This window comes from Polyodon spathula, chromosome 7 (genome assembly GCF_017654505.1).
Source record: "Polyodon spathula isolate WHYD16114869_AA chromosome 7, ASM1765450v1, whole genome shotgun sequence".
In the NCBI taxonomy this organism is placed as follows: Eukaryota; Metazoa; Chordata; class Actinopteri; order Acipenseriformes; family Polyodontidae; genus Polyodon; species Polyodon spathula.
The window spans coordinates 55,995,083-56,021,060 of NC_054540.1; the positions used below are offsets into that span (position 1 = coordinate 55,995,083).

General features: G+C 46.2%; 1 protein-coding gene across 3 annotated transcripts in view; it reads left to right on the forward strand.

Annotated features, from left to right (window-relative positions):
- Positions 1-1,801: 1,801 nt before the first annotated feature.
- The window catches only part of gpc4 (glypican 4), a 29,945-nt gene continuing 5,768 nt past the window's right edge, over positions 1,802-25,978 (forward strand). For 2 of the 3 annotated variants that reach the window (XR_005950636.1, XR_005950635.1), the window contains exons 1-2: positions 2,149-2,623; positions 20,716-20,874. Coding sequence is in view for 1 of the 3 variants with exons in the window: in XM_041256041.1 (XP_041111975.1) it covers positions 2,464-2,623; positions 20,716-20,874 (319 nt within the window). In the remaining 2 variants the exon portion in view is untranslated. Of the gene's footprint in view, positions 2,040-2,148; positions 2,624-20,715; positions 20,875-25,978 lie in introns of those variants that run through there. The other variant, XM_041256041.1, reaches the window with a different exon arrangement.

Here is a 25,978-nt window from a genome sequence, read left to right on the forward strand (position 1 = left end):
ACTGGCATGGCTCTCAGGTTTCACTTGTGTAATCTGGGAAGCTCAGGGACCCAAGCGGAGGAATTCCTGGCTACAATAGTGGAGAGAATGCAGCATTCTTGTGCAAACGACCCACCCCCCTCCTCTCTCTCTCTCTCTCTCTCTCTCTCTCTCTCCCTCTCCCTCCTCTCTCTCCCTCTCCCTCCTCTCTCTCTCTACATCGGAGCTGAACAACCCTCCACCTCTCACCAGGGGGGGGGGGGGGGCTATACTTATAGATCCCTGACAACAAGCAACACCCATTTTCAAAACATTAAATTAAAAAAAACATAAAGCAATTAAAATAAATAAATCAATCAATAAATAAAAAACAAGCTCATGTAACTCTTAGGTTCACATTACAACCTCTGTCACTCGCTGGACCTTGGCAGCTCATAATAAGCAAGTCTGGTTCTGAACATTTGTCTTTTTGTACACGTGCCCTGACCAGAACGCTCCGGGGTCCAGACAGAGACAAACTGCGCCTGGAGATGCATGACCTGGTGACACCTTCGCTGCTGAACCGGTTTCAAATGCATCAATAAAATCACGAGTTGTGTTTCAGCTGACTTCAGCACTAAATTGAGTTTGAGAACTGGGACAAAGAACTTGAAAGCCTGGCGGAGAAGCTCAGCTCAGTGATCGCCGCCGATTGCAGAGTTTTGTTATGAAGCTCTGTGGCTTTGACCAGCTAACAAGGCGGGTCTAACAGGAATCAGAAGTGGCCAGCCATTTCTGGCTTTGTTGATTGCTCAATTGGATGTGATCTTCAAGGCATGCATCGCTGTCAGGAAGGTTTAGCACAGCCCCGAGTCTGTGTGTCCACTACTGCCAGTGCACCGCACCACCCTGGTGAGCTCAGAAGCAGTCCACACCATTTCCAGCACAGCCACGGCAATGCCTGCTGTAGCAGCACGTGGCTCGAAGCTGAACTCAGCGGCACGTGCTGCTCATTGCATTAAAACAGGTGCAACAGAACTGTCAATCATGTGTTACTGCACAGATAGATAGATAGATAGATAGATAGATAGATAGATAGATAGATAGATAGATAGATAGATAGATAGATAGAAAGATAGATAGATAGATAGATAGGTAGATAGATAGATAGAAAACAAACACACTGAGATTAAGATCTCCTTTATAAGTGTGACCTCAGGCGCCAAAGAGATTTCTTCAGAAGCTCAAAACATCCTAGCTCATTCACATAGCCATGCAAACCAATCAAAGAAACGATAGCTGGCAGCATTGATTAGAGGTACCCATGCTTACAAACATACAATACAACTCTGAATCCGAGCAAAACCTGACAGAATCGAATCAGGCGCTTTTAAAAAAGATCATTCTCTATGCGTGACATGTTCTATAAGTATGTGTGTATGTGTGGGTGTCAGCATCTAGCGTCTCGCTGGTTGTGCAATGCGGCTCTCTGCCTGGTAGATAATAGGGTTTACTAAAAGGAAAGAAACGTACTAGAAGAGTTTAAAAGATGCAGGCTGTTTTGCAGTCTTTAAATACCCTCTCTGGTTGTTTTCTAGTTGTGTGATATTAACAGGTGTTCATTTACTTTCAAATTTAAACAAAATAACAATGATGCAAATTCATATCTGACAGGAAAAAAATAAAATAAATCCTAATCTGCATGTAACTTATTACACAAGAAAACAGTTTGGAATCCATTCCAGAAAATCCAGTCCGGGTATCGGTTGCACTCTGTACAGTAACAAGGGTGGAATCTGTTCCTGCGATTCCAGGCCAGGAATTGCGGTTGGCCGGCATGGCTTGGTCTTTGTCCAAAGTCTGTGCGTGATCTCAGAAGCTTGCCTGGGTGGCTTTAGAAACGGGGACCTCGCGGAGAAGACAAACCTCACTGACTCCCAGCAAAGCGATCAACTCTGTCTCCCAGCAAACTTTTTCATCAACTTTCGTGCTTTCCCCATTGCTCTTTTAATATTGTCCTACGAGCTATTTTTGTTTTTGTTGACAATAATAAACTTGGCAGACTTTTTTTTTTCTTGAAGGTAATCAAAGCAATCTCTTTTTTTCACACAGACTTTTTAAATCAATTCACTTTTTTTTTTTTTTTTTTTAAAGGAGAACTTTGTAAAACCACGCAGTCGGCTGAGTCGGCTTGAAAAAAAAAAAAAAAAAAAAAGCAGGAGAAAAATATTTTATTTGAAGAAATACTTCATATTTATGACTGTGTACTTTTTTAATTTTTTTTATTTTTTTTGCAAACAGAGAAAATCTCCAATTCCAAAACGAGGGCCCCGGACGAACAGTGAGTTTTGGAAAGTCTAGCACCGCAGATACAGACTCCTGGAAGACAAAAACCAGCTTACTATCAGAAACCGCTGCACAGCTTTTGCAATTGTAAAAAGTTTCAGTAGTATTTTAATAGATTCTCTTTTAGGTCCTGTATATTGTTTAAATTCCCCTCGCACTATGGCTGGGATCAACGTGCTATCGCTGGTTTGGGCTTCTGCAGTGCTGGTTTGGGTTGCGGTGTGTGCCGAGCTGAAACCCAAAACTTGCACCGAAGTCAGGCTCGCCTACGGGTCGAAGGGGTTTAATTACAATGACGTCCCACACCAAGGAGTGAACGGTGAGTCGCCTTTAAAATAAATACATACCAATTAGCGATACTGTTAACAAAACCGGTTCAAGAAGGCGGTTTAGGAAACGGTAAACATACAGCGAGTTTTAAATGTACAGTAAAGAAACATTTCCAGTGGGTTTACGACCGTGTGCTGTGGACGAAAAGTGTGTACAGTAGTATATCTATACTGAGCTGGATGTCTTTATTGTATTGTTTAAAAGCATGTAGTGTTAAATCTACTACACCCGCTCTGGTTTATACAAATAAAACGTGTTATTGTTCACAGACAGCCAATAAGCTGCAATTTAAATAATAATAATAATAATAATAATAATAATAATAATTAATAATAATAAAAAAATAATAATAATAATAATAATTTAAAATCTAGTCAGCCAATTGATCTGCGCACTCTAATATCAGCGTCTGTTAGATACGGATATTATCCTACGACATCGTTTTCAAAAAATTCAATCGGCAGGTTTGACGAGTGTGTTTGTGTAGATTTTTCTTTGTAACATTTACAAGTTGGCTGTACTTGGGACGCGGGAGTCGTGGAAACTCCCGGTGAAGTGTGATCAAGTTGTTGTTTTCATTGTTCGGTATACAGTGCTAAGCAGTGTAGCCACATGGGTTAATGTTTTATAAGATGTTAACTGTGAGAGATTTGCTACACTAATGCCATGCATTAATAATGTACCACTCCCCAGTTGAGGTGTACGGGACGGAAGAGAAATGAAGCCTTGTGGTGGTCCGCTTTATTTCTTTATAATCGCCCTGTATTAGAATACCCGGTCTGTATTTCCCGTTTTCTGATCAGGAGTGAACTTCATGGATAAATTGCCTCGTGTACTGGGAATCTGAATTCCGAATCGAGGCACATCTATTCCCGTGTGATGCGGTCATGTACCTGCTGTCTTACTCGGCTTGTAAATTTCGTTTGATTCGGGTCTGGTGTTAAGATCAGCGGGACCAGCACTTGGTGAAGCATGGCGAGGTGGCTTTGCTCACTCGGGGTTCGTTAATGTGTGTGCAATTAGTGAACTGAGAGCATTGTAGGAGATTTTTAACTTGGCTTTGTTCTCGGTAATGGTCATGTAAATGAAGAGATTTAATCTTGTGAGCGCTCGTATCCCCCCTCTGTTTTTTAGCGTCAGGCGAGGTGTGAACTATGGGCTGTTAGTCCTTTCATTTCTTTTATTGTGGATTATTTGCTAGGAATTCAGCTTTTGGCTTCGGTATTTACTGGCCCCCGCGCTCGGGGAGCTGAGGGGGGCTCAAACAGTACAGTATACTATATCTTCATTTTAAACTAGAGAAAGGGGGGCATCTTGTGTAAAGAAAGGTGGGTTTGCTGTACGGTTCCTCAATGACCTTATTCACACAGGAGCCGCTGAGCCGGGGGTCGCGTCTCGGAAAAACACATTTGATGGTTTCTGAAGAAATTCCATTACTGAAACCCCCCACACAAGCTCAGAGTTGGCCTTTTCACTTAAAATAAATAAAAATAAGAAACGCACAAATAAGTAGATATTATAATAAACTGGGAACATTGTACGCTGAAGCGCTAACGTATTCTAACTTTAACTCCATGTATAATCCTCCTAAAAATGATTTACAGATGTCCGCGCTATCACTTCACATACGCAATATGCGCGGTATACTTCAACATGATTTTTTGTTTTTGTTTGTATAATTATTATTTTTTTTTTTTTTAATACCTGTAAGAGCTAACAGAAGCGGTGACGTTATGACGAGGAGTCTGCCTTAGGCTACGAGTTACCCTGTTATACAATGTTAATTTAAACACCTAACCGGTGCGGGTTTCATTCGCGAACGGAAGGTTGGTTTCACTGTTTTTAAGAGCTCCAGTCAAGCAGCAGCGGCACATCTCGTTTTGTTACGAGTTTCATAGGAAACTAAACAGGGGTTCTTAAACAGCTGCTCTGAAGAGCTAGCTTAACGCCCAGTGCCAAACGGTGCTTGTGGGGTAATATGACCAGTGAGGCAGGTGGTGAAGCCTATTGGTTACAGTGAGGGACTGGGAGGCAGGCGGTATGGCTTGGTAATTTAGAGTAAAATGGTCTGGAAGGGAGTCTGGCATGAGGCAGTGTGTTCTACAGCTCATTTGTGAGGGTCTGGGGAGGAGGCAGGTTAACTTGGTGTTTGGCTGAGTGGACTGGGAGGGAGGCAGTGGATGTTTTGTGTTTGCAAACCCTCTGCGATGGCTCATCTTGAATACAGTGGCTCCCTGTGTGCAGGACCCAACAGCAAGGTAATTACAGCAGACAATCACTTAACAAGAAGTGCGTTTTGAAACAAGGGCGTCAAGCTGGACAGAGGTTCTTCATCAGTCTCTCTCTTCTAAAGAAATGATGGTTTCCTGTTTCTGGCTGAGTGAATCAGTCCGAGAGAGATTGATCATGGGGCAGAACTTGAGAATCGCAAAGATATAGGTTTTATTTGGGCATATCTCCGCCTGGTGAATAGAAAACCCAGGGTGGGTCAAACTGCAATGGAATTGGATCTTCTTTCCATCCCTGGAACTAGAGAGACCTAGAGGTCTGCCCAGGCTCCTGTGGGTCTGTGACGTTGGCTCTTCAAATTGTTTTCCACCTCTGTTTATATTCTGTGTTGCGTTTCTCAAGGACTCTTTGCTGGCTTGTATTTTGTAATTGCCTGGTTGGTGGTGCCAAGCCCACCTTCCTCTGGTCAGGAATGCCCAGGAAGCAGATGTAAACATCCGTTTCCAACATGAAGATGCTGATTAGCTTCAGGGAACCCGAGGAGCTTCTTCAACTCAACCTCATCAAAGGGAATTGGGGGGTGCTGGCTGGGTGCAAGGTCGGTACCCCTCCCAGCGCCCCACCTACCTGGGCACTAGATTCTGTCATTGCCCTTGTGCGTAAACATGGAGAGTAGTTCATTCTGCTGGAGTCCCTGTAATGCAGAAGAGCTTAGTCTCGCATAACGCAAAGCATGGGGAGAGTCACAGGATATAAAACATTGCAGCGTGCAACCTGATTAGGGATGGGGAAACTGGTCCTGGAGGGCTGTTCTACTTATTTGGGTATAACTGCTATCTGGAATAGCTAACTGCTTTGGCATCTGCACAGAGGTTGAACTGGCTCAATTAAACAAATAAGGACATGGCTGGCACACAAGGACCAGGCCTGGAAGGGCCAGAGTTGCCAGTTGCTGCAGTAGACAGTAGCAACACATGCTTACATTGGTATCGTTATCATGGTTTTGTAGTTGGATGCTAGGTTTAATACACACTGAACATACTGAAGCCTGCCTGGATAATTCTTCAAATGGAGACGAGCTGGAGGCTCGGTGTGCTGTATGTGGTTTGTGGGGTGGGGATGCTGTCCCTCAGCTGCATGGTTTTTGCTCGTTCTGGGAGGATTCGGGTGGCACTGGCGGCAACCGGAGGCACAACAGATTAGCGAGCCAGTCTGTGATGTCTCCAGAGCGCTTTCAGGAACGTTGTAATTGCTCCGCAGTGCCAGCTCGATGCGAATAACAGACATTAAAGCACATCCCTGCTATTGGAGCCTCTGCTGGATATGGTGCAAGGACAGCTGCACTGCCAATTTCTCCAGGGTCTTTGCTTCAGATTACTGAAGTGGCGTTCTAGCTGCTAGTAAACACTTTAGCTATCGTGTAAATCCCCCTCTTGCTGCCAGAAAAAAAAAAAAAAAACTTTATGCGCCTTGGTTGTATCTGTCGTTCACGTCCTCCCTCTCTTTTTTTTCTCTTGCTGTCATTTCTCTTTCCTCTCCCCTGCTGTTGCCTGTTGCGCGCTCTCCCCCTCCTCTCTCTCGGCAGTGTCTTTTATTTCCCTGTCTCAATGAGCCAGCGCTCTCCATTCTCCCAGCGAACAATGGAGGTGCCCCTTTTAGCCACATTCCTGCGCGGACCACCAAGGACCTCTCTCGCTCGCAGCGCCAGCCCTGCTCGACGCGCAACAATACCCAGGGCTGCTGGGACTGAGTGTCTCGAAAATGCAAGAGTGTTCAGAGAAAGAGCATTCATGGGAGGCTAGGAAACGCAAGCACACACACTGTATAGATCTGATGAATGGCATTGCAAATGGACTCCTGAAAATAAAAAGCAGTTGAAGGTTAAACATTTTGAAACTTGCTTTACTGTTCACTAGATTCAGTCATGCATATAGAATATGATGGCCTCCATGTTTCTGCAGTTGTATTCGGAAAATATATTCCATGAATGATGCATACATGTTGATGGGACCTCTTTGTATGCAAATGCACACCCCTCTCTCTCTCTCAGACACAGAGACACACACACAGGCAGAGCCAGTCAGGCTGGGCTGAATACCTTGGCCCTCTGCAATAATGGGCTGGCAATCTTCAGTATCTCCACGCATTCCAAATATGCATTCATTACTCACTCCAGCAGCACACCCTCAGACTAATTTACAACATCTGAGCTCTCGACCCTGTGTTCTGCTTTAGCAGCCCCCTGCTTGAGAGTGAATACGTCTGTCCTGCTGGAGTGAGGGTCTGGAGGGTGGAGAATAGATGGGTAGAGAGAGGGAGACGTGCTTGATTGTGAGCGAGAGCCTGCTTTTACTCATGTGCCAGCCTAACATCTTTAATGTGCCAGGCTGTGTTTAAATAGAACTCCGCACACCTACCTCCTGGAATGGTTTGATAACCCTCCACTCTGTTTCTGACACTGTGCTTCACTGCTGGTTAGATTGAATCTGCTGTAATTATTTGAAACTGTGAGAGATCAATACAAACCTGATGCAGGAGATTGTGCAACGCAACCATCTAGAGTTGAGAAATTCAGCTGTGGCAACCAGCAGCGCCAGACCAGAGAGATTGGAAATCTCCCTGAGCACGGCGGCCATGTGATTGAAGCACGAAGCAGCCTTTACCTGACCACCTGTGCTGTTACTGTAGCTCCAGGGGAGCTTGAAATGCTTCAGCGACTGGACACCTTCCAGAGAGCTCCTATTAAACTGTGCTGCAGACACGGTGCTTGTGAATGACCAGCTCTGCGCTCATGTAGCTGAGTGTGTGGTGACATAAAGGAATTTCTGAGAAATAGCTTGGTTGCTGTTGGGAGCAGTTAAAATAGTTTTTGGAATTCTGATTGTTTCGGAGCTTGGTAACACAAGTTTCGTCCCACGTACAGATAAAACCTTTACAAATCAAGCATCCTGCTTTAAGCATTGGAAGTAGGTAAGCTTGTTCGCCTGTAATGGCTGGCTTGGCGAGGTGCTGTAATTGGAGCCGGCTGCATGAGATCTTTGCTTTTCAAGCTGTTTAGCAGAAGACACGCTGGGTTTGTTGTGTCTAATAACAGCAGTGAAACCCAAGCTCTGCAGCAGGGATAGTGCAGTACAGACCTACATACTGTACACTGGTACAGAATCCTTTACCCTGCTCAATCAGTCTGCATGTAGCTATCAAATTCAATTAGCTGTTATTTATTTGTTAGTGAAGTTGTAAGTGTGTGAAGGGGATAGCAACTTAAAAACCTCCCTGCCTTTTGCTCTGCAGTCTGTCTGTGAGGTGTGATAGTGTTCAAGTTCTCGGCGCTTGCTTGCTGTTGCATTGCGTAGCAGTTAAGTTCCAAACATATTCTAGATGTCTTTATAATTGCACGTTTCATATGGGAGTAGTTATTTTATAAACCTAGACATTGCTTGTTTTAAGTGATGTTTCTGGGTTGTAGTTTCTGTGTGAATAATGGGTCTGTTTATTACTGGCTTTTTATTTTCTTAGTCTCCTCCTCCTTCCCTCTTGCTCTCTCCCCCATCCTCTCTCTTCCACGCTGTCTCTCATTTCTGCCCCTGCGTTTTCTCACTGTCTCCACAGACGTGCTGTTCTCTGATGCACCGTACCTGTGCTAGCTTGTCAAACAAACAAGTTAAGAAAACAAACCCTGGATATCTCTCTCGGTTTGATACCTGAGGTTTATGCAGCCTTAACCCTGTTTGTGCCAGGAATCTCTGCTGCTTTTACAGGCAGTGTGACTATTAAAACATTGAGAGAATCCACTGGACTCCAACATCCGTGTTCACCCAGATCTCCATTTCCATCATCGGTGAGCAGAGTACTCCTCGAGTCTTGGGTTGGGTATACTTTCTAGCACTTCCCTGCACTGTTAACTTACTTCAACGTTCACTCTTCCCATGAGCATTGTAGAGTTGAAGTTGAAGGGGATTTCTGTAGCATGTGCAGCTGCAGCTTTAGTGTAAGAACTGTGCTGGTGCAGCCTCTCTCTGTCAGCTGCACTTGAATATGTTGTAAGAGTAGTACACAGTGTGCTTGTCCAGGTTAGCTGTAAACTCCTCTGTCCAGACTGACTTTGAGTGTGAGATCTTGAGCCTGTGACTAGGGCAGAGCATGGCTGCTTTAAAGCTTAGTTAGACCACAGCGTTCTGGACCCTTCATCCTATCCTGTCCAAGCCCCCGATTTCAGGAATAGTACAGCGTTGTGAAGTGAGCTTTGTGGGAAAGAAGCTTGCCCAGTCTTCTCTGTGACTCCAGGCCCCCAGATAGGGAGTTTTCTTTGGCAAGGCGTTAATTCAAGAATCCAGACTTGTTTCCAGGATGAATAACCATTGCATTCCAGACCGCTGCCTGTCACATTATTGCCTATTGTCATAATTGTAATTGGAGGCCGGCTCCCTTCCCAACACAATCCCAGTTCTCTCTCTCTCTCTCTCTCGTATGCTTTTTTTTTTCTTTCCCTGCTGCTGAAGCCCCCCCCCCCCCCCCCCCTCTTTGGGAAGGGTGCAAGAGGAAGTCGGGCGTGGAAGGTAGACAGCTTGACGTAGTTTGAACCATTCCAGCTTTTATAGTTCCACCTGAGATTCATTAGACAAACTAGAGAATCCATCAAGCTCCTAGAAAAACCAGTGCTGTCCGGGACAGCTTTGCAGCGGTCGTTTTTCTTGCTAGCCCTGCACATTTAAGGGGAATCAAAGTGACATCACTTCATATAGAAATGTGCGCTGGACACTGTGCCCCCTGCACCCTACTGTTGCTCCTATATTTGTCATAATCTGATCCTAAAAGCTCCTGTCAATTTGTGCTGGTTAATTTTTGTTCCGTGACCCGCGATGACTGTTTCACTTTGGAATGTTGATAAATGGATTGTCTTGATTGGCTGAGAGGCACTTAATGATTTGTAATAAGCAGGGTCCCAGTACAAAGAAAGAGGGGGTGGGAGTGCTGCCGCCAAATGGCTGTGTGTGTAATCACTGGGTGTGATCCAGTCTCGCACTGCTGAAGAATGAGCAGGGTGCTGGAGTTTAACCAACATGTATTCTACCCACATGTGATGACATCTATATGACTGCTAGTCTTTAGAGCGTCCAAGTACTGTTAAATGTGCCCCCCCCCCCCCCCCCCCCCCCCCCCCCCATGTAGATCATATTATCCAGCTTAAAAAATTCTGAGCACTTATCACTGGGTGTGGAAAAATATGCATGTTAATCCTGACAGAACCCAAAATGGTTAGTGGGGATCCAAACATCTCCTCCTAGTTTAAATCAGTCCCATATGGAGCTGATGTCAGCCTCCAAAGGCTTGATACGACTCTGCCTGCTGATTAGATAAACACAGGGCTGTCAGTCCAGCACCTTTGAAAATCAAATCCCACATCCTTGCAAAATAAATACAGACCGGGAAGATTCAATATGTAGTTTATGTAGACGTCCTTCCTTACCCTGGCAATGGATGAATGAATCTTCGAGCGTGCCACAGTACTGTGATTAGTGAGATACATGCATACCTAAGACAAGGTTCCAGAACCACTATGTAACTGTTTTAGCAGTGCATTAAATTGCATTCAATGGTAAACGCACACGGCCCCCAGACATGATGTTTGTTGCGGTTCCCAGCAGCAGCAGTGTTGCTGTTTGGTGTGGCTGAGCGATCAGGGATTGCCTCAGACTCTCTCCCTGGGATATGTGGCCCGGAGCCCAGCGATAGACACTGTTTTATATTTAACTTCTAAACTGGCCTTGCTGCTCCAGCCAGACAGCTCGGAGTGGCTTTGAAACTTGTGGCATCTGTGACATGAGTGTATGTAGCTCTGTGTGTTTGTGTGAGTGTGTGCAGCTCTGTCTGTGTTTGTTTGTGTGAGTGTGTAGCTCTGGGTGTTTGTGCATGTATGCAGCTCTGGGTGTGTTTGTGTGTACGTGTATGCAGCTCTGGGTGTGTTTGTGTGTGAATGTGCAGCTCTGGGTGTGTTTGTGTGAGTGTGTGCAGCTCTGGGTGTGTTTGTGTGAGTGTGTGCAGCCCTGGGTGTGTTTGTGTGAGTGTGTGTAGCTCTGGGTGTTTGTGTGCGTGTGCAGTTCTGTGTGTGTTTGTGAGTGTGTGCAGCTGTGGGTGTGTTTGTGTAGCTCTGGGTGTGTTTGTGTGAGTGTGTGCAGCTCTGTGTGTGTTTCTGTGAGTGTGTGCAGCTCTGTGTGTTTGTGTGTGCGTGTGCAGCTCTGTGTTTGTTTGTGTGAGTGTGTAGCTCTGGGTGTTTGTGCATGTGTGTAGCTCTGGGTGTGTTTGTGTGTGCATGTATGCAGCTCTGGGTGTGTTTGTGTGTGCGTGTATGCAGCTCTGGGTGTGTTTGTGTGTGCGTGTATGCAGCTCTGGGTGTGTGTGTGTGTGTGTGTGCAGCTCTGGGTGTGTTTGTGTGTGCGTGTATGCAGCTCTGGGTGTGTTTGTGTGTGCGTGTATGCAGCTCTGGGTGTGTTTGTGTGTGCGTGTATGCAGCTCTGGGTGTGTTTGTGTGTGTGTGCAGCTCTGGGTGTGTTTGTGTGAGTGTGTGTAGCTCTGGGTGTTTGTGTGCGTGTGCAGTTCTGTGTGTTTGTGTGTGTGCAGCTGTGGGTGTGTTTGTGTAGCTCTGGGTGTGTTTGTGTGAGTGTGTGCAGCTCTGGGTGTTTGTGTGAGTGTGTGCAGCTCTGTGTGAGTGTGTGTAGCTCTGTGTTTGTTTGTGTGAGTGTGTAGCTCTGGGTGTTTGTGCATGTATGCAGCTCTGGGTGTGTTTGTGTGTGCGTGTATGCAGCTCTGGGTGTGTTTGTGTGTGAATGTGTGCAGCTCTGGGTGTGTTTGTGTGTGTGTGTGTGTGTGTGTGTGTGCGCTCTGGGTGTGTTGTGTGCGTGTGCAGCTCTGTGTGTGTGTGTGTGTGTGCAGTGTGTGTGTTTGTAGCTCTGGGTGTGTTTGTGTGAGTGTGTGCAGCTCTGTGTGTGTGCAGCTGTGTGTGTGTGTAGCTGTGTGTGTTGTGTGTGTGTGTGTGCAGCTCTGTGTGTGTTTGTGTGAGTGTGTGCAGCTCTGTGTGTGTGTAGCTCTGTGTGTGTTTGTGTGAGTGTGTGCAGCTCTGGGTGTTTGTGTGAGTGTGTGCAGCTCTGTGTGTGTTTGTGTGTGCATGTGCAGCTCTCTGTGTGTTTGTGTGAGTGTGTGCAGCTCTGTGTGCGTGTGTGTAGCTCTGGGTGTTTGTGTGTGTGTGCAGCTCTGTGTGTTTGTGTGAGTGTGTGCAGCTCTGTGTGTGTTTGTGTGTGCATGTGCAGCTCTCTGTGTGTTTGTGTGAGTGTGTGCAGCTCTGTGTGTGTGAATGTGTGCAGCTCTGTGTTTGTTTGTGTGAGTGTGTAGCTCTGGGTGTTTGTGCATGTATGCAGCTCTGGGTATGTTTGTGTGTGCGTGTGTGCAGCTCTGGGTGTTTGTGTGCGTGTGCAGTTCTGTGTGTGTTTGTGAGTGTGCAGCTGTGGGTGTGTTTGTGTAGCTCTGGGTGTGTTTGTGTGAGTGTGTGCAGCTCTGGGTGTTTGTGTGCGTGTGCAGCTCTGGGTTTGTGTGTGTGTGTGCAGCTCTGGGTGTTTGTGTGCGTGTGCAGCTCTGGGTTTGTGTGAGTGTGTGCAGCTCTGGGTGTTTGTGTGTGCGTGTGCAGCTCTGTGTGTGTTTGTGTGTGCGTGTGCAGCTCTGGGTTTGTGTGAGTGTGTGCAGCTCTGGGTTTGTGTGAGTGTGTGCAGCTCTGGGTTTGTGTGTGCATGTGTAGCTCTGGGTGTTTGTGTGTGTGTGCAGCTCTGTGTGTGTTTGTGTGAGTGTGTGCAGCTCTGGGTTTGTGTGTGCATGCTTCTTTCTGTATTTTCCTTGTCCTGTTATGAAGGTGTGCATGCAAAACTGTCTCTTTCCAAATGTCTGCAAAATTGATACGAATAGCGAATGCATTGCCATGTTGAGACGCTGATGAAGGAAGGACAAGGTACAAACTACAGCAAGCACCTGGGTTCACAATTAGTAGAGCCACTCTGGACCCACATATCCTGGATATTCTGGAATCTGGTCTCTGGTCAGACCCTCTCATCAACTCACTGCTGAAAATAGATTGGATGCCTACCATGGCATTTCCTGCTTTCCCAGCTGGTGGTGGAGTCGGATTCTGGTAAAACGCTTGCAGTTTTCAATCTATTTTGGGGGTGTTTTAACTCTTATTCCCGAATGCATGTCTGAAGTACAGCCCCCTAAGAAAGTTCACTTTGAATTCTGTGAAGACTTTTGAAGACTCCTATTGCACAGCAGTTTGATCCATTCCTGGTTTTACTATGAGTTGAATAACACACCTCAGCTTGTTACCTGTACACAGTGGCTCATCAAGCTGCTATGGAATAGGAGTTTTATTTCCATCCCAGCTCTCTTTTTTTATTTTTCTCTCTCTCCAGTTCACTGACACACGACGACAATAACACCCACCATATCAATGAACTTCCAGTCTAGAACAGGGCTTCTGCTTGTCTCAGCCCATACTTTCCCCTCGCTGTTCTGCAGTGGCAGTCGTGCTGCTGTCCCTGTATTGGTGGTCTTTCCATCTCTGTCATGTGTGCAGTTACTGTCTGCCGGGGGCACTAGAGTACAGAGACCTGGGAAGGTGTGATGAGTTTTGAGGGGTGCTGAAAAGCTTGTTTCCGTTGACAGACACAGTGCAGTGGGGGGGGGGGGGGATTTCCTCCTTGTTAGTTGCTTTTTTGAACCGTTTCCTGGAGCTCTTTTTGACAGGAATAACAAAAAAATCCAAGGCCAGAGCTGGAGAGTGAGGAGGTGTTGACAGCAGCCCATCGTTTCAGGAAAGGAGAGCTGTCCCAATCAGTGACTCTTTGGTTTCCTTAATTATTGTGAGAGGACCCGCAGCGCCTGCTAAATCTGTTTCGCACTGTAAGTGACGGCTGCTTTGGCAGTGTGTGTGTGTGTGTGTGTGTGTTCACAGCATTGTACAGAGCTGGTGTTGTGCGGTGTTAAGCATAGATTTTGTGTGTGCTTGCTGGATGTGTTTTGTGTTTGTACTTCAGTGGAGAGAGAGAGAGAGAGAATTGCTCTCGTTTTTACTGTTTGTGTGGGAATGCAGCTGCTGTGAAGGTTTTCTGTTTGACATCTCGAAGATGTCGTGTGTTTATTATGGGGTCTCTGTTTTGTTGCTGTAGTAACAATACTGATTCGGCAGACCACTGGAGAGCCAAACCAAGCAGGGCTGCTGGGAGTTCTTCCCTCTCGCTCGCTGTGGGCCTAGGGAGCGAGAGAGGTGTACACCTTTCATTCTGTTACTTTATTTCTATTCTCCTTTTAAGGGGGTCTGTTTTGTATTTTCAATAAACCTAACTTTGTTTCTTTTTTGCTAGTGTGATTTAGAAGCAGTGTGGTGGGTCTTGTCTTTGGAGCTGAGAGACTGGGAGTAGAGGAAGCAGTGTTGCCCTAGTTGTTTGAGCTGGGGCAGGCCAGGCAGTGTGACCTAGGCCTGATGGATGAGAACACAGTTTAACTTGACAAATTGATCTTTATTAGTGCCGTACATGCTGCTTAGAGGGCTGGGAGGAGAGTTTGGGAGGGGGAGCAGGTAGATAAAGGGCTGGAACCTTGTTGGTCAGACATCTTTAATTCCTGAGGTTGGTTTCCTGAGAGCTGCAGTGGTGCTTGAAGAAAGAACTTTGGTCAAATTCCAGAGAGGGTGGGGGAGGGAGGGGAGGAGAGGAGGGGGTCCATGCATCCTCTCAGAGATCACACTCCAGAGGAGAGGAGGGGGTCCTTGCATCCTCTCAGAGATCACACTGCAGAGGAGTGGAGGGGTCCATGCATCCTCTCAGATCACACTTGTTTCTAACCCACACTAGTTTGAAAAGATTAGAAGGAGCGGGTGAGGGTAGTGAGACTTTGGGGGTGGGGAGTGGGGGTGTTGCTGCATAATGTTATCTGTAAAAAGCACACAATGGATGGGCATGTTAACTATTTTATCACTTCATTCATTAAATCCAGATTACTGCTACTATGGCGTTTGTTGGGGTGGATCCTCAAGTTAGTTGCTTCCTCTTGTACAGATCAAGATGCCTTGCAGATAATCAATTCTATAAAGATTTTTTTTTTTTTTGGGGGGGGGTGGGGGGTGGGGGGTTTTGTTTAGCATTTTGACAGCACAGCCCAAAATCCTGTTGCAAATAGACCTTGTGAACCACACACACCCCCACGGGGCAGATGTGACAGCTGAAGTGTTAAATATTCAAAGGGTGCTAGAATGCAGCTTATTGTGGAATTTGAATGTTTGTGGGTTGTGTGTGTGTGTGTTTTTTTTTTTTTTTACCCGTGACACATCTGAAACAATCTCTTGGGTAGAAGCAGAACTCATTTGTTTTGTAGTTGGAAGTCATGTGAGTGAGAGGGAGGGGGGACTCTTGCACCAGCTGAAGATCATGCTGTGTGATCAGTCAGTGTCTATGTTGAGACTGGACCGGAGAGGACTGATATGAAGTGTATAGCGCCCCGCGATGCTTAAGAAATATTCCTTCATTCTATATAGTATGAGTGATTTTTTTTTTTTCTCTGCTGTGCAGTATTTTGCTTTGCTGTAACTGTGCCCAGAAGCCTGGTGTGTGATTGATTGCAGGGTGTGTAGTATTGAGATAGACGGCAAAGCTAATCAGGACCATGTACTGTGCTGTATAACAATAGGGGTTTGTACTGGCTGCTGCATCGTGGCTTAACCTTTTCTAGAGCACTTCTGAGCTATTCCAGGTTCCCCCACACACACACAGTTAGAGAAGATTGTAATGCATCGTGTGGCATGTTATGCCGTGTTTCCACTGAGCGCACGTTCATTAGACTCTTGCAGGAAAGTCCTACACTTCTCCCTTTCTTGTGGTGATGTCTGATAAACCACACTCCTGTTGTGCATTTGCGAATAATGTTGAGACAGGAGTTTTGAGTCGGTGTGAGCAGTCTGAGATTGTGGTGGAAACAGACCGGCATGGATTAGAGAGAAAGGGAGACAAGCGTTGAGACAAGCTTGGCGTGGAAGGATCTCTGTGTAAACTGTTTACGTCCAGACGTCCCACGCTTGTCTGACGGATGACAGGATGCTGAGCACGCTGTCTAGTGTGAGAGCCTGCAAAGGGAAGCGCTGGTCCAGCAGGACAAATATTTATTCCAAACAGATCCTAAGAAAAGCATTGGGCCAGATACTGAAAGACAGCTCCTGCAGGACTGGGTCATCGATATTCCAGCTCCTGCAGGACTGGGTCATCGATATTCCAGCTCCTGCGGGACTGGGTCATCGATATGCCAGCTCTCGGGATCCCTGGTCTGCACAAGCCAGAGGAATTTATATAATTGAGTGCGTGTTGCATTGAAGTCAACCTTAACATGAACTGGTTGAGTTTCCCAGGGTAATCAGTCTTCCTTTAACTTTTACTGTTGATCTGGTGTTGTGCTGAAGAGTCCTGTGTGGTTTGGATGATTAATGGGTTTAGGAGTTTTAGAGACACTGAATTTTGAAACTAGAAACACAAGTGTTAGTTACGGGGGGGGGGGGGGGGGGGGTGATTGAACATTTCCTTTTACTGGTGAAAAGTGGAAACAAGGTTACTGGTCACAGTGGGAGCCTGGCTTCTCGACCGTTATCTCCTTTCCTCTGCTAACGGGTCAGTCGCCTCCCTTGCTGGCAAGCCGCAGAGAAGCGTGAGAGAGGAAAGAGACTGGAACCAGGACTGACCTAAGGAGGGGGGGCTGGGCGTGCCAGACTGTACCAACAGGGGCTTCGGCTGGGGGGTGGGGGCATGACCTTTCAGGACAAGGTTCTGTTAACCTTTGGCTGCTGCTTAATGTTGAAGGGTGGGGGCAGAGGGGCTCTCACGCCAGTGGATGCTAGGGGAGGGAGAGGGTGGTAATCCTGACTCTGTACAGAAGGCAATTTGGTCAGAAAAGGTTAAGGAAGTGATTAAGTTGTTAGCAATTTAAACCTGGATTGACGGGCACGTTCTTCATCCATGCGTGAACACAATGCTGCTGGTAATTGCTGAGGAACAAGTGTTGGGAGAGTTGAGAAGCTAGGGGTTATTGCCCTGGGGCAGGGGGAAGGGAGGTTACTGTTTCTATGTATTCTATGTTTCTATGGGCCATTTATTTAGCAGGGTTTAGATGGTACAGGAGGTTCATTCGCTTGCGCTTTCAACTCTGGAGGCCTGAGTTGGAATCCGTCTTGGATCGTAAATGAAATGCCTTTGCCGTTCTCCACTTCATTTCACAGCGTTTGAGTTTGGCACACATGGCACACTGCGTTCTGCAGTTTGTCCAGGATTGCTGAGGTGCATTGCCGGTGTTTTTCAGAAGCTTGCAGAGTTCCCATCTGCTTTCATCCACGGCTGTAGTACCAAGGATAAGGAGAGGTGGGGGGGTGGGGAGGTGATTAGAATGGGTACAGCAAGCTGAAGATAGTTCCTGTATCTGAGGTTTCTTTGTGAGTGTCGGAGCATGGCTGGTTGCTGTGGAGGGGAGAAAAGGACGTGCCGTCCAGCCCCGATGTCTTATTGAATCTCTCCGCTGTACTATTTATACACAAGGCGTAGCTCATAGTTTTATTTTTTTTATATAGCGTCTGCTTAATATCCCCACAGAGCCTCCTGTATGGTTCAGCTAATTTGCAGTTGCATGGGTCTTGTGGAAAGCAGTTTTAACCCTGCGTGGTCATGTCCCTGAGACCTTGGCACAGAAGGGGGCTAGATTTTTATTGTACAATATAAAATAAATACCAGTTCATGTGAACTGTGCAGCCTGCTCTGCGGTTTCGCTTGCTGGGTCTGTTAATAATTAGCGCTCTGGCTGGCGCAGGCTGGGGAGAGACTCTAGTACACCGAGCTGTTGATTGTTTCTTGGAAGGAATGTTTTGTTGCGTTTTGGTTTTGCAGAGTAAAGTTTGCTTTCTGTTCTCACCGTTCTGCAACAGCAGGGTTAGAGGGCCAAGCCAGCCGCATTTCTAAATGGGTCCCCTCTGCGGTTTCTCTTCATATGCACAAGAAGTGACAGCGCTGCGGCCCCCAGGGGCGCCCGCCTGCATGGGTTTGTTTGTGCGGACGAACTCTGCTGTGGGGTTTGGCTCTGGTCCAGTCCTTTCCTTGCTGACCGACTTCTTCTCTTGAACCCCATCACGCCTGCTCACAGCCGCCGCCAGCCTCTGCAATTCAAGCTTGCTGTTTTCAAACGCCTTAATAAGATGTTTCCACTTCTGGTTCACAGGGATCAGAATAACCCTGCTTTTGCAACTCCACTATTCCCGTATATGGGACATACAAGGGCATAAAAGGGAAAGCCCATTTATGCATAGTGTCCCATACATGGGACACCTGGTTCTGTGACACCTCCAGAACACTTCAATGGTATGCATAATGCTACTGTAATCGCATGCCCTGATGCTAAGAGCTGTAGAATGAATACCGAGTACTTGTTTCTCTTTTACAAAGCTAGGCTATTGAACACAAGTCCCAGTTGTTACTGTGACAGCGGTGAGGTCACGCAGTGTGGAAGCAGTCATGCAATAAACACAGCTGCAAGTCTGGAGCTGGAAGCTTTGCAGGAGGCTATCAAGTTGATTGCAGGGCGGCTGAGAGGTTTGTTTCTCACAGAAAAGCCGGGCTTAGCCTGACTGAAAGCCTTCCTAAGCCCTCTTCCATTAGCTAAAATAACAGAGACAAAGAATTCCTTTCAGGCAGACAGAGCCAAGGTATTCAAGACACCCCGAGAGGCCAGGCAGGGACTGTGCAGCAGGACCTGGCATCCCACACTGCTCTAGTGTAGATTTTTAAATCAATGGGAAGCATTGCATCAGAGGTTAGTCCACATCTGTGGCACCTCCATACCAGAACACTTCAGTACATGCTCTCTGATAACCCGTGCAAAGTACAAGGCAGTCGCTTGTGCTTGTTTTTGTTATTAGAACTGCCTTGTTAAAAATGTTGTTAATCACCAGGTGCCAGCGATCGGAGCAGTTAGGGTCTTGTTGTGGTCTGCAGCAGGAGGTTTGCAAACGGTCACAAATCTCGCTTGAGCACGTAGGACTTCAATGGGTAACCTAATTGATGTTTGGAAAGTTAGGTTCACACTTCTCCTCGACACAGCAGTTCTAACAAACAGGAGCTGGGGGGTTTTGGAAGTGCGATGTTGTGGTTTGGTTCTTGACAGGAAGGTGATGTGGGGCTTCCCTTCTAAACCCCGTCCCCAGAAAAATGATACCAGCTATATTGTGAGTTTTTGAATGCTGCCGGAGTTTTTGAATGCTGCCAGAGTTTTTGAATGTAGCGTGAGTTTTTGAATGCTGCTGGAGTTTTTAATATAATCTTGTTGCGCTCTCTGAACTGTGATGCACTCAGTAATGGAGTTGAAGTATTTAGTAATTACTCTTGTGTTGAAGAGAGTAGGTGGAAGAGGATTGCCAGTACTGTACAGCTATATTCAGTGAGTAGACGGGACAGGATTGCCAGTACTGTACAGCTATATTCAGTGAGTAGACTGGACAGGATTGCCAGTACTGTACAGCTATATTCAGTGAGTAGACTGGACAGGATTGCCAGTACCGTACAGCTATATTCAGTGAGTAGACTGGACAGGATTGCCAGTACTGTACAGCTATATTCAGTGAGTAGACGGGACAGGATTGCCAGTACTGTACAGCTATATTCAGTGAGTAGACGGGACAGGATTGCCAGTACTGTACAGCTATATTCAGTGAGTAGACTGGACAGGATTGCCAGTACCGTACAGCTATATTCAGTGAGTAGACGGGACAGGATTGCCAGTACCGTACAGCTATATTCAGTGAGTAGACTGGACAGGATTGCCAGTACCGTACAGCTATATTCAGTGAGTAGACGGGACAGGATTGCCAGTACCGTACAGCTATATTCAGTGAGTAGACGGGACAGGATTGCCAGTACTGTACAGCTATATTCAGTGAGTAGACTGGACAGGATTGCCAGTACCGTACAGCTATATTCAGTGAGTAGACTGGACAGGATTGCCAGTACCGTACAGCTATATTCAGTGAGTAGACTGGACAGGATTGCCAGTACCGTACAGCTATATTCAGTGAGTAGACGGGACAGGATTGCCAGTACTGTACAGCTATATTCAGTGAGTAGACTGGACAGGATTGCCAGTACCCTCCCCACTCTGTACAGCTATATTCAGTGAGTAGACGGGAAAGGATTGCCAGTACTGTACAGCTATATTCAGTGAGTAGAGCTCCCAGGACAGGATTGCCAGTACTGTACAGCTATATTCAGTCAGTGGGGAGTGGTCTGGGCTCCTGTATGAACTTGTCCGGCTCTTTTCTCTCGTTCTGCATTGCAATTTTCAGACATCTCTTAATAGACATGCAGATTCAGTTCTCTTTTGTTCTCAAATTCAGACGTGAACAGTCTTCATTCATTGGTACAGTTTAATTAGCGTAACAATGAAGGAACGTAATACTGTTTACAGTACGGCCCCTCACTGCTTGCTTGCTAGAGTGACAACAGCTCTTTTAAAGGACCCCAATGATTCAGCATCTCGCTGCGTCAACAACCGTGAGCTATGCTCTCCCATTCCATACCCTCTCCACTCTGTATAAACAAGTGTCTCCTACCGTCTGTCTTAAGTCTGTCTCCAATTCATTTCCAACTTTGTCCTTAAAGTATTGGTTAGGGTTAACTTCGTCAGTGCCCTTCAGATATTTTTAAAGACCTCAGACCCCCCCAGCTCCCAGTTGTTCTTTGTAATGTGCATTGCCTGTCTGAGTGCTGTGTAGCTGTAACGCTGCTCCTCTTCTTGCAGGTGCCCAGTTGAAGGTGTGCCCGCAGGGCTTCACGTGCTGCACCCCTGAGATGGAGGAGAAGCTGAGCCAGCAGAGCCGCACTGACCTCCGAGCCCCAGTGACCCAGCTGAGCTCCAACCTGCAGAGCACCTTCACACAGCGCCACCGCCGCTTTGACCGTGAGTGCACTGTACCCCTCTCCGCTCTCTCGCTGCGTCAGGGCTTGACCGTGAGTGCACTGTACCCCTCTCCGCTCTCTCGCTGCGTCAGGGCTTGACCGTGAGTGCACTGTACCCCTCTCCGCGCTCTCGCTGCGTCAGGGCTTGACCGTGAGTGCACTGTACCCCTCTCCGCGCTCTCGCTGCGTCAGGGCTTGACCGTGAGTGCACTGTACCCCTCTCCGCGCTCTCGCGGAGTCAGGGCTTGACCGTGAGTGCACTGTACCCCTCTCCGCGCTCTCGCTGCGTCAGGGCTTGACCGTGAGTGCACTGTACCCCTCTCCGCTCTCTCGCTGCGTCAGGGCTTGACCGTGAGTGCACTGTACCCCTCTCCGCTCTCTCGCTGTCTGTCAGGGCTGCTAAACCCTGGCACAGAGCCGTCTGTGGGACTTTAGCCAGGCCGATCAGTCTTCAACTGCTTTCAATAGGAGCGATGTAACCAAAAGAGAGTCTTTCCAGTCTGTGTCATTAACAGCTAGGGCCACGCTGTCTCCCAGCTGCCCAGCTCTAACCACTAGGGCCACGCTGCCTCCCAGCTCCTCTGACTGTCCTGGCTCGTTCTTGGAGTATTTAATCAAGACATGACGCTGATCTTGGCCAGATGTGAAGTGGAATGTGACGTTGCAGAATGTGCGGCCGCAGCCGCTTTCTCCTGCCAGGTCTGTCGTTAACCTCTTGTATGCTGCAGGGTTATGGCTTTGTTTGGGGGCCCTCCCATTCCACAGCACTTTGAGCCAGTTCAGGTTTTACTGCCTGTGGTTTACTGACATACCTGAACCTATACATTTACATGTGTTTAGATCTCTGAACCTGAACACGCAAACCCACTGAACTTAAAAAAAAATTAATTCAACCTGGGAAATCTTTTTTTTTTAACACACCTACAGCTGACTAAGGCAAGCATCTCTTTCAGCTGATAAAGGGAAGAACAAAGAACTTCCAACTGTGTCTCTGTGTGAAACCAGACCTCTCAAAACGAACTGAAAGTAATATTGTCCAGGCTGTTTGCTTTTAAGTCACGAAATGGAAACTCTGTAGTTTTTTTTCTTTCTCTCCACTGTTCACCTCTTTTGTACTCCCAGCTTTGTGTCCTTATCTGTGCAGATCTGAGCTCTGCACTGAGGCACACCTGCAGGGTAGTGCCCCACATCCCTCCCTCCCTAGTGGAGCGTCTCCTGGGAATGGAGGGGCCCCTGTGGGATGTGGCTGGGGAGCCGAGTTGAGACTAGTTTAGTTTAACTTGCATGCAATAAAATTTATGATTGTGTTCTAAAGTCCCAGAAGATTACATAACTAGTAACAGTGCTGGTTGCATTCACTGCTGAAAGTCCTGATCTCGTGTTGCCACCAGGGGGAGATGCCTGCAGAGCAGTGAATCAATCTACCTGCATTCTTCAACACAGCTAACAGATAAAACATTGGCATGAGCTTTCTTTGCATAACCTTTTAAAACTGTGCAGGGATACAAATGAAAACTAGATTTAGAATATTTCAATATTTCGCCCCTGTGTTTTTAAACCAGTAAAAAATGGCGTCACTTTCTCAGGCTTGAGCGTTTTCAACAGTAGCCCTTGTTTTGGTTTGATGAGAGTGGGGTTATCTGCTTTCATACTGGAACTCCCTTGTGACATGTAGACCTCCCCCCTTTTCAAAATATATATTTAACTTTGTCTCATGCCCAATTAATCGTTTATGTAAAAAAAAAAAGTGTGTATTTTTATATATATACATATATATATATATATATATATATATATATATATATATATATATGATATATTATATATATATACATATACACACATACACAGTACTGTGCAAAAGTTTTAGGCAGGTGTGAAAAAAATGCTGTAAAGTAAGAATTCTTTCAAAAATAGACATGTTAATAGATTATAGTATATTAATATTATTATAAATACAAATATTTTATATTTATCAATTAACTAAATGCAAAGTGAGTGAACAGAAGAAAAATCTACATCAAATCAATATTTGGTGTGACCACCCTTTGCCTTCAAAACAGCATCAATTCTTCTAGGTACACTTGCACAAAGTCAGGGGTTTTGTAGGCATATAGTCAGGTGTATGATTAAACAATTATACCAAACAGGTGCTAATGATCATCAATTCAATATGTATATTGAAACACAATCATTAACTGAAACAGAAACGGCTGTGTAGGAGGAATAAAACTGGGTGAGGAACAGCCAAACTCAGCTAACAAGGTGAGGTTGCTGAAGACAGTTTACTGTCAAAAGTCATACACCATGGCAAGACGGAGCACAGCAACAAGACACATGGTAGTTATACTGCATCAGCAAGGTCTCTCCCAGGCAGAAATTTCAAGGCAGACAGGGGTTTCCAGATGTGCTGTCCAAGCTCTTTTGAAGAAGCACAAAGAAATGGGCAACGTTGAGGACCGTAGACGCAGTGGTCGGCCAAGGAAACTTACTGCAGCAGATGAAAGACACATCATGCTTACTTCCCTTCGCAATCGGAAGATGTCCAGCAATGCCATCAGCTCAGAGTTGGCAGAAAACAATGGGACCCTGGTACACCCATCTACTGTCCGGAGAAGTCTGGTCAGAAGTGGCCTTCATTGAAGACTTGCGGCCAAAAAGCCATACCTCTGACGTGGAAACAAGGCCAAGCGACTCAACTATGCACGAAAACACAGGAACTGGGGTGCAGAAAAATGGCAGCAGGTGCTCTGGACTGAATTGTCAAAATTTGAAATATTTGGCTGTAGCAGAAGGCAGTTTGTTCGCCGAAGGGCTGGAGAGCGGTACACGAATGAGTGTCTGCAGGCAACAGTGAAGCATGGTGGAGGTTCCTTGCAAGTTTGGGGCTGCATTTCTGCAAATGGAGTTGGGGATTTGGTCAGAATTAATGGTCTCCTCAATGCTGAGAAGTACAGGCAGATACTTATCCATCATGCAGTACCATCAGGGAGGCATCTGATTGGCCCCCAGGATTTATTCTGCAGCATGACAACGACCCCAAACATACAGCGAAAGTCATTAAGAACTATCTTCAGTGTAAAGAAGAACAAGGAGTCCTGGAAGTGATGGTATGGCCCCCACAGAGCCCTGATCTCAACATCATCGAGTCTGTCTGGGATTACATGAAGAGAGAGAAGCAACTGAGGCTGCCTAAATCCACAGAAGAACTGTGGTTAGTTCTCCAAGATGTTTGGGCCAACCTACCTGCTGAGTTCCTTCAAAAACTGTGTGCAAGTGTACGTAGAAGAATTGATGCTGTTTTGAAGGCAAAGGGTTTATTGAATATTGATTTGATGTAGGTTTTTCTTCTGTTCACTCACTTTGCGTTTAGTTAATTGATAAATATAATCTATTATCATGTCTATTTTTGAAAGCATTCTTACTTTACAGCATTTTTTCACACCTCCCTAAAACATTTGCACAGTACTGTATATATAATTTTTTAAACGGTCTCGCACGCAATTGATAGTCTTAAACTTTTGTTTGATAAGTTTAGTATTTACAGCCTAAAAGAAAACAGAACGGTGTAGATGTGACCAATGTAAACAGAAGCTAATGGAGTGCTCCCTGTTTCCCCGGGAGCAGGGCTGGCTGAGGTGTCTCTTTCATGGGCTCGGCATGTTTGTTCCTGGGCTGCAGGACAACTCTCCGCTGTGCTGTGAAATGAGACTGTGAACGGCGTGAGCACACAGGCTGGGGCGGGAGGAAGTGAGAATTGGGTTTGGAGGGGGGAGGGGGCTTGGCGTGCCCTTTCACATGGTTTAACACCGCGAGTGGAGCAGGAGAATTGAACTGGAAATCCTGCTCTGGAGTGCGCAGGAGTTAGCCTCCCAGTATTCTGAGTGTGGAGTTCGGTGTCTCTAAGTTCTGTTTCTGTTTAATGTTTGAGAGTTTCGTGTATTCAAGGGACGGTTTCACAAAGCACTTCGAGGTAGCAGTCTGTTAAATCCAGTTCAAATCAACAGAATAAACTGCAAGAATGTTTCTTCTAAAGATTCAGAGTGAATTCTGCACGACAAAACTACATGCAGATCTGTCTTTTAAAATATTTTTAATAAACCGGTGGAAAGAAGACTTGCTTTGCGAAGCTGAGCCTGCAGTATTTTCTTTTACTTTGTAAAAGTGGTGCAGCTTGCAAGGTAAATCACGTTTCATTTACTCTGAAATGAAAGAAGGGGGAAGCTGAAAAGCTGATTAAACATTGAAAATGCTTATTCTGGGAGTGTGTGCTTCCCCATGAAGGAGTCCAATTAGGATGTGGGGGGACGGGGGAGAGAGGTAGACAACATTCCTGAGGATTAGCTGGGTTATTGTTCCTGTTCTGCTGTGTGGGGAGCAGGCTGAAGCCGCCCTTTCCCTGTCTGGGGTGAGCCGTGAGAGAGAAGGGGGGGGGGCGGGATTTACAGGTCAGAGGCTACCAACCTAGACATTTGGTTTTATTAAATAATCCTATTGAAATTCCATTGAGGAAGCGAAGGGTGGGGGAAAAGGAATGTGGGCACGAAAATGCCACTGATAGTAGCCAGGCCTACTCGCAGGCTGTCCGTTAGGGAGCCTAAAAAAAGACTCTATAGACAGATCTATTCTGCCATTCTAGCGTCACATCAAAAAGTCCCCTTCGTCACTGGAAGAGTTCGGCCCCAGTTCTATTGAATGTGTTCTGTGATGTAGAAGCACGAGATTCCAGTGTGCTTTGTAACCACGTTAATTTAATGAGGTGTGTGTTTGATTTCACTTCAATGCCTTTTCCTAAACAAAATAATTTTTATTTATTTATTTGTTTTTTGCAATGCCTCTAAAATAAACCACTAAATGATAATCCTACACTCCATTCCTCAAAATTGTTTCATGCCCCTGGATTCCAGTTCAATTAAAACTAATGAGGAGCCGGAGCTAAAGGTTACAAGTGTAGTTACGCTTCATCTATGCAAGTGTAACATTATGTGCATTTGGTCTGCAGGCTAGAGCCGAGAGCTGGTCTCTCACTGTAACTGTTTCCTCTCATTGTCACTCCTGATAATCCTTTTATGGGACTTACTGACTTGGCTTTTGCAATAAAAAAG